General features: G+C 45.2%; 1 protein-coding gene and 1 non-coding gene across 2 annotated transcripts; one reads left to right on the forward strand and one right to left on the reverse strand.

Annotated features, from left to right (window-relative positions):
• Window positions 1-709: 709 nt before the first annotated feature.
• On the reverse strand, window positions 710-5,508 carry COX7B (cytochrome c oxidase subunit 7B). Its single transcript, XM_006136195.4, has 3 exons — window positions 5,352-5,508; window positions 2,683-2,807; window positions 710-932 (listed from the first exon to the last, which is right to left on the reverse strand). The coding sequence occupies exons 1-3, from the start codon at window positions 5,386-5,388 to the stop codon at window positions 855-857; spliced, it is 240 nt and encodes a 79-aa protein (XP_006136257.1). The 5' UTR covers window positions 5,389-5,508; the 3' UTR covers window positions 710-854.
• A 244-nt stretch (window positions 5,509-5,752) lies between these two features.
• Window positions 5,753-5,870, forward strand: TRNAL-CAA (transfer RNA leucine (anticodon CAA)). The gene is made up of 2 exons: window positions 5,753-5,790; window positions 5,825-5,870. It is a non-coding gene; the product is annotated as a tRNA-Leu (tRNA).
• The last annotated feature ends 6,486 nt before the right edge of the window (window positions 5,871-12,356 follow it).

The following is a 12,356-nucleotide window of genomic DNA, read 5'->3' on the forward strand; positions in this document are numbered from 1 at the left end:
GGTCCTAAAAACACCATAGATGGCAAGAAGGGAGGTACTACCAATTTCGAACTGACCTGAACTGAAGAACCATATCAGAAGTCTGATGTTAAGCAGAAGCCATGTTTGGCTCCTCTTATACAATCTATTCTTGAACATATTGGCCTCCCTTCTATATCATCACTATTTAATTGCTTGCAATATGCAAAAGTATCCCCTTCTTGCTACTATTTCCAGACCATCATTACTCTGGCTAATGGATACCTTTTAAAAAACATTTTCAGAGAAGTTCATTTTCCAGTAAATGAGAAATTGCACACAACAATACAGGGGATGATAGGTTTCTGAAAGGGAGACATGATATAAAAAAAATCAGTGTCCCTAGCAGCCCTTAAGACGACTTCTACATGAATAAAATGATAGTAAAATGCTTCTTTGTGAAAAGAACTGATTTAAGAATCAAAGATGTGCCCCTGCAATGTTTGCTTGCAGAGTCCAACTGAAGTCAATAAAGTCTGTCCACATAGATCTTTTTGCAATAACCAGACATTTAAGAGCATTTGTTTTCAGGTACCTCAGTCACATCTAATCAAAACTCATCTCAATGGTTCTTCTGAAGGAATATCATATACCAAATACTAAGTCTTATAACAAAGTAATATTCCTAAAATTGCTCGCTATTTTAACAGCAATCCATGAAACATGGAACACAAAGACGACCTAGATGAACAAGAGTTTTTAAATGTATTTATTATACCAGTAATTCCATACTATAAGTGGCAATAATCAGTGAACAGATGTCATTACATACTGGCATAATGAAAATTCAGACCAGTTCAGGATTACTGCACATTTCAGTCCAGTATGAATGAAGGCTATTTCTCTCTCCATTCTTTTGGAGTGACTTTGCCAACTGGTGATAAATTCCACTCAATTCCAGTTTGTGTTACTACCTGTAATAGATTAAAGTTATAAAAGAACAAGTTAGTGATATTTCAAGGCCAGAAGAGACCACTGTTATCGTCTAATTCAGGGATTGTCAAACTGAGTCCTGTCCAGTATTCCCTCTAAACTGCCTGGCAGCACAGCTGATCAGTCCAGTGCAGTCAGAGGCTCAGGGCTCCTTGCATGGAGCTGACTGACTAGGTGGGGCTGATTAAACTGCGGGACAGCACAGCTTTGCAGGTGATTAAAGGGAACACTGTTCATAACCCCAAGGCTGGCTTGGACTTAGTGGGACCTGAGCCCTCACCTCAAAAGCCAGAGCCCAATGAGTCAGGTTACAAGCCTCATGAATGTGACTGAAGCCCTTAATTTCAGCTTTGTCCTTCCCTCTCGTCCTGGGACAGCAAGGCTGGGATTTTGACTCCCCACTCCCACCCCTGGACAAGCTCAGTCTCCTGTCCTGAAGTCATGTAGTAATTTGTTGGGAGAAGGGAGGTCACAGTTCAGTGAAGTCTGAGAAACCGTAATTTTGACTGATCTCTTCTGTAATATGCTACAGAGTTTCCTCAAAATAATCCTGATTACATCTTTTATAGAAAAATCCAATCTTAATTTTAAGAAAGTGTTTAGTGATGGAGAATCAACCACAGCTAAGGCCGCATGTCTTTTACAGAGGTGACAGAAGTCCAAAGTTCACAGAAGTCAGGATTCTGTGACCTGATTTATGCAGCCACCCAAACACATAATATTTAGTTAGAGGTATTTTTAATAAGAGTCATGGATAGGTCACCAGCTGTGACTTGTGTTATAGCCTGTGACCTGTCCATGACTTTTACTAAAGATACCTGTGACTAAATCATAGCCTTAATGAGGATCTTTGGTAGGTTGTTCCAGTGGCTAATTACTCTCCTGTTAAAGTCTTTTTTCCTTATTTCCAGTTTAAGGAAGTCTAGTTTTAATTCCCAGCTATTGACCCACTTTATTTCTTGCTTTGTTAGATTGAAGAGATCATTAGTTAGAAGCCCTCAATACTATACAGAGTGATAGTGAATGCATATTAGGGATCTCCTTTTAAAATGACACTTTTATAGTCTGCAACCTATGCAACTATTCAAAGAAAAAAGGTTAAAAAGAAAAGTTGAGGCATCACAGTCTATAAATATTTTTACAATCAGATTTGACATTTATCCTTTACACTGATTCCATTGGTATTAACATGAATACTGTTTTACAATTTTCATGACAAGTTTTAAAAGTAACTCTTCATATCCATACTTGTCTGTTTTAACAAATTCTAAGTTAAGACTTGTCACATACTGTATTAGAAAACTATTTTAAAAAATGGTTACTGATGATGCTGTTGTCCCCTGAATTTTGTAGTACAATATCTAGGTCTTATAGCACAGCCACATAGCATTTTCACCAACATAAGAAAAATTGAGTTTAATAGTTTACTCATCCAACTATGTAACAATTATTTCCAAAATAGACAAAGTGTGTTTCGCTTATACTTAATCAAGCTGAAACTGGCAGTTAAATTTACATTTAAAGTAAGTGCCTGTTGGAGACTTAAGTAGGACTAATGAACTACTTCCTTTTGGGCTATTAATGCCTGCAAAAAAAAAAAAATCACTCTTTCAGGAATCCCCAAAGTCCTGACGAAGTTACTTCATGTATGCAAATCTTTATGAAGGAAGGTGTGTAACAACTTGCAAATTCAAGACACTAGATGCAATTAATGATGGTACTAATACTTACATATCCCCAAATGGACACACAAAATAAGGTTCCACCAAGTAGTACCATGTTGCCATATTTATCATGGAAGTCAGGCACGTGTTTGTGGTGACTCTGTCTTGCTGCGATCCATTGAATACTACGAGCTAAGAGAAATGGTCAATATACAAGATGTACTAAAAACAAACGCACACTTATTCAAGTTGCTATTAGTCCTCCTATCCACCCCCTAAAAGATGGGCTTCGCAACACTAAGAATAAGGATGTTCTTCATTGCAACTTAAAACTACGCATAAGACTTTATAACATGTGCAGCTTTGCAAAGCTGCACAATTGCTGAAATCGAGAGAGAATCCCTTTTAGACAAATCCAGCCATGAGATTTGATAACATTTTATTCTATTTGGTTGTTGAGCTACTTTAAAAATCTCATTAAAAGATAACTATAAAATACATCCACAGAAATAAAAGTGTTCATTCAAAATTAGAAACTTAAGTGCGATTATTGGTACAATTAATTCCTCAGGTGTTAAAATATATAATCTACGGCCAGGGCATAGAATACATACCTGGAGTCTGCTTACCTTAAACCCAGTTTGACCTCATCCCCACTGTGGGAAGCTCCCATCAGCTTCCATTACTCCTTGTGATTGCAAGGACTACAGACACCAGCTGGAGCTGCCCACAGCATTTGATTTACTGGTCTATCTATACTAACCCCACTAAATTGAACACCAGAACATCAATCTCAGGTGTGGCAAGTGAAGATGTGCCCTATGAAGTCACTAATGCACACATTATCTTTCACTAAGAACTGAAGTTACCCAAGTGTTTCCAGCAGGAGCAAAGAAGCCAACTGAAACACTAGCAAACAAACAATGTCTCTCCCCCTCCCCCAAATCAGGAAGACTCTTACACTGTGTAAACTATGTTAATTGAAATATTAATCCCATGATCTGAAAAAAGTTATATAGACTCACTCTTGTAAGATTAAATTAGGTAAAATCAAGCCCACACAAGTAGCTTCAAGTAGTTATTCACAAATAAGACACTCTCCCCCTCACATTAAGCCTTTTTTTTTTACTTCCACTTCAAAAAAAAAAAAAAAAAAAACACAAAACACTTAGCTGGAATGCTTTTTTCACAAACATTTGTGTGTTCCCGCATAAAAGAATCCTAAAACAGCACCCATAAATCTACAGACTTCCAGTATGTCACATCCACTCTTCCTAGGAAATTGAAAACCTAATAGCAATACCATCCATATGAGCAGACCCCTGTGTCCATGCAGTTTTAGCGAACAGGGGCTTAATAATTCTTGTGATTTTAGCAGAAGGTATCACAGGGGTGAGCAACAATTTTTGCCTAGGAGCAACTTCAAAATTTTTTGAAGTAGCCTTGGGCCACCCCAGAAGGGGTGGGGCCTAAATGGGAAGGCCTGATGCAAAGACAATTATTGCCCCCCCTTCCCACTAGGTACCCATGCCATGGAAGAGGCCTGGCATGCTCCCCCACCCCCAGGCCAATTGGGGGCACACGAAGCCTCCTCCTGCCCTGCGAGGAGCATGTGGAACTTTGAAGCACCATGTGCTGCTCACAGGGTGGAGGGAAAAGTAGAGGAGGCTTTGCATACTTCTCCACCCCCAGGCCAATCAGGGCCTGGGGAGCAGTTTGAAGTTTCCTTTGCCCTACCCAACCCTGCGAGGATCCCACAGCACAGGCTCCTCGCAGGGCGAGAGGAAGCTTCCCATGCTCCACCACCCCGATTGGCCTGGGGGTGGGAGAGCATGCCAAGCCTCTTCCAGGGCATGGGTACCTAGTGGGAAGAAGGGAGGAGAGGAGGGCACCACATCGTCTTTGCATTGGGTAGCCCCACCCTTCCCATTTAGGCCCCACCCCTTTTGGGTTAGCCCAGGGCTACTTCAAAAATTTTTGAAGTGACCCCCAGGCAAAAATTGTTGCCCACCCCCTGTTTTACACACACAATTCTCTTACAATTCTAGCAATGAAGGCAACCAAGAAAGCTTGAAAGTGAAATCCGAGTTAATTCTATGAAGCTCATATGCCCAGAAGAGAAAGGAAACCCAGAGTTGTTATTCTAAAAAAGGTCTGGCTTTTTAAGCCGCTGTTACAATTTGTTGAGACCTAACTTGTGTTTTTAAACACCCAGGGTTGGCAACAGCGCTGTGGTGTGAGGGCACGCTCAAGGCCTACCTGTGAACAAGCTGTAACAGGCGGGGGTGACAAAGAGGAGACACAGCGGGGTGGGAGCAGGAAGCTGAGTGGCCTCAGGTCAGGCAATTTCTTAGGGCTATGCCGCGAGCGCTCTGGCCACGACACAGCCGGGCGGGCTACACTGCTTGGCTAGAGGGGGGGGGGGGGGGTCAGGAACCGAAAGGACAAGAACGGGGGCGGGAAAGGGGTAGACTAGAGGGAAGGGGGTAGGCAGGGCTACAGCGACAGCCCTTAGCCACGGCCAGGCCGTTCGTGACGCATCGGCGGAGGCTGCCTGGAGAGCAAGGGGCTAGCGGCCACTGACTATCGGGGGCGCTCGGGGCCAGTGCGGAGCAGATCACTCCGGCAGGGAACCCGGGCAAGGGGCGCTGACGGGGCCAGTTGGGAGGGGACTGGGATTATGGGGTTGCTCGAAGCGCGTCCCGCTGAACCCCAGAGGGCCCGTCCCCAACTCACTGCCGAGGCGCAGCGCGGTCTTGGCCAGAGGCAACATGCCGACGACTCCCAGGCGGCCGCGCTTCTTCACCTTATATCCTTGGCGGCGGTGAAAAACAAAATGGTGGCCAGCCCGGAAGTCCGCACGCTGCGCATGCGCCCCGACCAGCGCAGCCTGGGAAATGTATTTCTAGTCCTTTGCCGAGCGCGGCCCCATGGCGTTATAGGAAAAGCAGCCCAGCCAGCCACATGCGGCGAAGCCCCTGCGTGCCCGGGAAAGTGGCGGCTCGGGACCCCTATGGGTCCACCACAGTCCCTACGCTAGCAATGCTATTAGCCGCGGGGCTACGAGGAGTAGCGTTAGCAACGCGGGCTCTATGCTGAAAAATAAGGATCCTGCAGCTGCGCTTGCTACCAGCAGTGTCAGGATGGCCGAGTGGTCTAAGGCGCCAGACTCAAGGCTTAGTGTGCCTTCCTCTCCTGAGGGCTGGGTGTTCTGGTCTCCGTATGGAGGCGTGGGTTCGAATCCCACTTCTGACACATTTTTTTTTCTTGGTCGGTTTTTGTGTTTGAATTTGTAAAACACCCGGTTAACTGTAATTTAGCAGGAAGAGTTTTATTGTGCACACCTCTACAATAGGGATCATGCATGCAGACCAGAATCAACATATTATAAGAGACTGTGGCTCCCCTTGATGTTCATTATATAATCAGCAATGTCCTTTATATATATTGAAATACAGATCAATCATAGTAAAGATACAGATTTAAATTCTATTGTTCTTGAACAATTCTTACTGAGAGATTTTAATTTAGTAGCCATTACATATGCAAGAGTTTACATGATTAAGTGTTCAAATAATATACCATGATACATAAAAATATATGTATACTACATCCCATCTCGTCCTCAATATTGCTAGCTAGATATAGATACATGCATGATAGTGCCGTCTTTTATAGAATCATAGAATACTAGAATTGGAAGGGATCTTGAGGGTGCCTCTACACTGCAGCATAAGTAGAAATAAGATATGCAATTTGAGCTATGTGAATTGCTTATCTCATTATGATGCTATTTCGAAATAGCTTATTTTGTCAATTTCAAATAAAGTGCTATTCCAAAATGCCTCTTACTCCTTGGAGAATGAGGTTTACAAGGGCATTGGAATAGTGAGTCCAAAATAATGGGCTTGCTATGAAGAGGCAGGATAGTTATTTCGGAATACTCTGATATCCCGAAATAGTGTTGCAACGTAAATGTACCCTCAAAGATCATCAAGTCCAGTCTCCTGACCTTAGGGCAGGATCAAGAACCATCTGATCATTCCTGAGAATACTCTACACAGCAGGGCTAAAGTTGAATTAAGCTACGCAATTTCAGCTATTTCAACTGCGTACCTTTAGTCGAAATAGCTTAATTTGGCTTTTGGCGCTGTCTACACAGCAGGAAGTTGAAGGAAAAATACTCTTCCTTAGACTTCCCTTACTCCTCGTGAAATGAGGGTTACCATGAGTTGGAGTAAGAAATCCTCCAGCTCGACAATATTTTGAAATAAAGACTTGTAGTGTAGACGCACACTATGTTATTCCAAAATAACTTCAGTTATTCCTAAATAATGCTACTGTGTAGATATAGCCTGATAGATGTCTATCCAACCTGCTGTTAAATATCTCCAGTAATGGAGATTCCACAACCTCGCTATGCAATTTATTCCAGTGTTTAGCCACCTCGACAGTTAGGAAGTTTTGCCTAATGTGCCTAAACCTCCCTTGCTTGCAATTTAAGCCATTGCTTCTTGCCCTATCATCAGAGGCCAAGGAGAGCAATTCTTCTCCCACCTCCCTGTAACATCCTTTTAGATACTTGAAAACTGCTATCATGTCCCCTTTCAGTCTTCTCTTTTCTAAACAAGCCCAGTTCTTTCAGTCTTCTCTCATAGGTCATGTTTTCTAAACCTTTAATCATTTTTGTTTCTCTTCTCTGGACCTTCTCCACCTTCTCCAATTTCTCCACATCGTTCTTGAAATGTGATGCCCAGAACTGGACATAATACACCAACTAAGGTCTAATCAGCACAGAGTAGAGCAGAAGAATGACTTTTTCTGTCTTGCTCACAACACTCCTGTTAATGCATCCCAGAAATGTGGGTTTTTTTTGGTAACAGTGTCACACTGTTGACTCATATTTAGCTTGTGATCAACTATGACCCCCTACTAGATCACTTTCTGCAGTACCCCTTCCTAGACTGTCGTTTCACATTCTGTATGTGTGAAACTGTTTCTTCCTAAGTGGAGTACTTGGAATTTGTCCTTAATAATATAAAACAAATAGTCTAGCAGCAGTGGCAGCCCGTCAATACAAGCGACCTAGGCGGTCACCTAGGGTGCCAAGAAAAACAGCCGTTGAGGGCTTTGGAGGCGGGAGAGCCGATCGCCCACCAATCACACATTTCACCTAGGGCACAAGTTGCTGGCAGCTCATCTAGGGCTGCTCCTGTCTAGCAGCGCCTTAAAGACTAACAAAATGTGTAGATGGTATCATGAGCTTTCGTGGGCAGAATCCACTTGTTGCGGGTTGTGCCTACATATTTTGTTAGTCTTTAATGTGCTCCTAGACTATTCATTGTTTTTTAAATTTTTCAGTTATAGAATAACTTGACTGCTCCTGAAACCCTTAATAAACCTCATCCTATTTACCTCAGACCATTTCTCCAGATCATTTCGAATTATGATGCTATACTTCCAATCCCTCCCTGCTTGGTATCATCGGCAAACTTATGAAGCGTTCTCTCTATTCCAATATCTAAAATGTTGATTAAGATATTGAACAGAACGGTCCCAAAACAGATCTCTGAGGTATCCCACTTGTTATGCCCTTCAAGCATTACTGTAAATAACTACTCTGAGAATGGTTATCCAGACAGTTATACACCTACCTTACAGTAGCCCCATTTGGGTTGTATTTTCCTATTTTATTGATAAGAAGGTCATGTAAGACAGTATCAAATGTTTTACTAAAGTCTAGGTATACCATGTTCACTGCTTCTCCCTAATCCACAAGGCTTGTTATCCTATCAAAATAAGATATCAGATTGGTATGATATAATTTGTTCTTTACAAATCCATGCTGGCTGTTACCTATCACCTTATCATCTTTCAGATGTTTGCAGATGAATTCCTTAATTACTTGCTCCATTATCTTCTGTGGCAAAGAAGTTAATCTGGCTTTATAATGAAAACATACATTCCTCTACGTATAATGTAAATTTCTGTGTATATAATGCATGTATGTTACCAACACAGAGTCACTGTATCTATATTGATATATTCCACACAGATTTTATGATTGAGTAGATTACCCAGTGCTGTTTGTGTCCCTAAAGGCAGAGGGCTCGGAGTGTGGGCATGCAGAAATCAGGTGAGGGAGTGCAGGGGTCAGAGCAGGGGTTTGGGAGGTGCAGGGGTTTGGGGCTGAAGGCAGAAATATACAGGATGCAGGTGTTGGGGAAGAAGGTTGAATGGAGGCGAGTTCAGGCAGAGGGTGAGAATGTGGGGTTCCAGGAGTCAGGGAAGGAATTGGGAGGTATGGAGAGGCTCAAGCCAGGATAATGAGTGGTACAGAAGTCAGGGCTGGGGATAGGAGACTCAGGGAAGGGTAACCGGCTGGAAGCTGCTCCGTGGGGCCAGCCTGGGCAGTGAGGGCTGCTCTGGCTGGCTAGTGGCTGCTGCTTGGGACCAGCAGAGGGTGGTGGGGACCAGGGCTGGACTAAGGAGTGGGTTAGCTGGGCAGCTGACCAGGGCGCCAACCTATTGGGGGTGCCTGGCTCCCAGTGAGCTGCAGCAGCCGCCCAGGGTGGGGACCGTGTTAATCCCAGCAGCACAAGCCAGCAGCGCCCTTCCCCCCACAGCCACAGGGCCCTGCATGGCCAGGCGCAGCCCGCTCCGGGCGGTCCCGAGCTGTGCACCATCAGTGGTGGATGTGCCATATGGGCCGTGCGTCCGCCCACACGCCCTGGGGGCGGGCCCGCACATGCGTTGTGTGCCTGGAGGCAGGGTTGCGCATCCCGGGGGCGGGCCCGTGCATACGCCATGTGCCTGGAGGCAGGGCCGTGCGCTATGGGGGCGGCGCCAGGGCCCGGGGGTCTGGGGCACCAAAATGGCTCAGGCCGGCCTTGGTGGGGACTGTGCTGGATGGCCTGCAGCAGCTCCCTGACACCAGCCTGAGGCAGCAGAGGCTGTGCTGCCTGGTCGGCCTGCAGCTGTTTCCAGAGGGTAGGGCACTAGCTGTACCTCTGTGGTCATTCTGAGGTAAAACTGTCTCTGGTATCAAAGCCCTCCCTTTCCATTTGATGAGAAACAATAGGATTCCAGGAACATCCTATTCTCCCGGCACAACCAAACCCTAACCTTCCTTTAAGTTATGATCAGAGGGCGCTGCATATGGAATTTGATGGTCCTAGCTCTTACTGTTTAGGAGGAGTTTTTGAACAGACACACAGACAGGCATCCACACAAACTTTCTCAAATATAAAGTAGACTAAGGGATAGATTGTGAAACTGCTCTGCTTAAATCAATGGGGCTTCACTTGCTGCAAAGGTTTTCTTCTAAGTAGACCTGGTTATAGCATGAGGGCCCAAATCTGCATAAAGTATGCCAAGATAAATGAAATTTGATGGATCAAGATGACAGTTTAAAATAAATACCACAGAATAGAAATATAGGATTGTGTAGCTGCATGAAAGGAGAATGCTTAGGTATTTGGACCTACAGATTGAAACTTTCTGGTCCGGGACTCTGTGGTCCAGCAATATCTGTGGTCTAGCAATATCTGTGGTCTTGCAGAACCTCAAATGTTACCAAACCTGAGAGACCCTGGACCAGAGAGCCGAGATTGGATGGGAGTTCAGTGGCAGAGGGGCCAGCAGCCAGAAGTCCAGCTGAGTCCAGGAGCAAAGCTGGTTTGGTGATCTGGGCAGGGAACTGGGAGCCCAGCCAGGGCCAGGAGTGGAGGTGGTTGGTTGGTCACCAACTGAAACCTGGCCAGGCTTGGAAACAGAGTCTTCCGGTAGCCAGGGTGGAGCTGGGCTGGGAGGACAGCTGGGAGACAGGTGGCTAGAGTCTGGATGGGGCTGGGAATAGAGCTGGGCTGGCAGCCAGGGAGCAAGAGGCCCGGCCGGTGCCAAGAGCAGAGCCCAATCTGCACCTCAGGGATAAGGACCCTGGCCAGGGCTAGCAGAGGAACTTGGTGGCCGTGTCCAGTGTGATGCTGCACCAGAAGCAAGGTTGGCAGCCAGGAGAGGAGAAGTGGAGTGCAGTGGACCTCTCCCACCACAACTTGAGACCATTGCTCCTTGTTCTGCCATCTGTCACTACTGAAAACAGCCTCTCTCTTTGGAACTTCCCTTCAGTAAGCTGAAGGCTGCTATCAAATCTCCCCTTACTCTTCACTTCTGCAGATTAAACAGACCCAACTCCCTCAGCCTCTCCTCATAGGTCATATGCTCCAGCCCTGTAATCATTTTAGTTGCCCTCCGCTGGACCCTCTCCAATCATTTTTGTGGTAGGGGGTCCAGACCTGGACACAATACTCCAGATGTGACTTCACCAGAGGCCTTTTTCCCCTTCTAGAAGTTACATGCTGCCAGTTTTCTTCCTGGTCCTGTACTGCCCTCTCTGGCTCTTCCACCTGCCGTGCTTGCAGGATAAAACGCTGCCTTCTATTGAGGAAGTCTTCATCCTCTCTGATCGAGCATAGGGTTGACACTTGGGCCTCCAGTCCTCTAATTTTTTCTTCCAAAATGGCAACTAGCTTGTACTTAGTGCAGATGAAGTCCATTCTTTCTTCCTGGAGGAAGACAAGAATGGCACATGCTGTGCAGGTAACAACAGCAGACCTATCACCATCCATCCCTGCTGTCCTGGAGAAAGGATTTAAAAAGAAAGGCAAGAGAACCTCACCCCCTTCCCTTTTCCCATCCCAACTCCCTCTCTAAACTCCCTGTTAGTACTCACCTGTTCACAAGCTCCTTGGTTGCTTGCTCACTGCTTTATAAAGCCCTGGACTGCTTGAAAGTCCCTCCCCCTACCAAGGCTCAGCCAATCAGCAGAGGCTTCTAGAATTCAAACTATAATTAGAAGTCAACAGTTTCCACCTGCCACTCACAGCACACACTCCATGAAGGAGACGGGGAGGGGAAAGGGGAAGTGAAAAAAGAAAAAGCCTCACTCACAAACACAGGGGAAAAAACAAACAAACAAACAAAAATCCACACACCAACCCTCACTCACAATCACAAGCTCAGCACACAGTAAGAAAGCCCCAAACACAACACACACTTACCTCAAGAGTCCTGTATCTGCTTCTCCTTTACCTGGAGAACTCCCTCTCTAAACTCCCTGTTAGCACTCACTAGTTCGCAAGCTCCTTGGTCGCTTGCTCACTGCTTTGTGGAGTTGCCTACCCTCCACAAGATGGGGTGTTGGTGAGCGTAGTGAGCAGGGGCTGCAGCCCCCTAGTTCTTTTTAATATAGTAATTTACTTTGATGTGATTGTTTTCACTTGCAATAACAACCACTGTGCATAGCTCTCTTTCACTGATAAAGCGGACAGACCTTCATAGAATCATAGAATACTAGGACTGGAAAGGACCTCGAGAGGTCATCAGTCCAGTCCCCTGCCCTCATGGCAGGACCAAACACTGTCTAGACCATCTCTGATAGACATTTATCTAACCTACTCTTAAATATTTCCAGAGATGGAGATTCCACAACCTCCCTGGGCAATTTATTCCAGTGTTTGACCACCCTGACAGTTAGGAACTTTTTCCTAAAGTCCAACCTAAACCTCCCTTGCTGCAGTTTAAGTCCATTGCTTCTTGTTATATCCTCAGAGGCCAAGATGAACAAGTTTTCTCCCTCCTCCTTATCACACCCTTTTAAATACCTGAAAACTGCTATAATGTCCCCCCTCAATCTTCTCTTTTCTAAACTAAATAAACCCAGTTCTTTCAGCCTTCCTTCAG

Source organism: Pelodiscus sinensis, chromosome 13 (assembly GCF_052426305.1).
Source record: "Pelodiscus sinensis isolate ZL-2025 chromosome 13, ASM5242630v1, whole genome shotgun sequence".
Taxonomy (NCBI): domain Eukaryota; kingdom Metazoa; phylum Chordata; order Testudines; family Trionychidae; genus Pelodiscus; species Pelodiscus sinensis.

Bases quoted from the DNA above. Each gene is read 5' to 3' on its own strand.
- COX7B (XM_006136195.4), bottom strand. From the start codon at position 5,388: ATGTTGCCTCTGGCCAAGACCGCGCTGCGCCTCGGCA. The intron at 2,808-5,351 runs GTGAGTTGGGGA...CATTTCTCTTAG, and splicing joins GACCGCGCTGCGCCTCGGCA to CTCGTAGTATTCAATGGATC. The intron at 933-2,682 runs GTAAGTATTAGT...AATCTATTACAG, and splicing joins GTGTGTCCATTTGGGGATAT to GTAGTAACACAAACTGGAAT.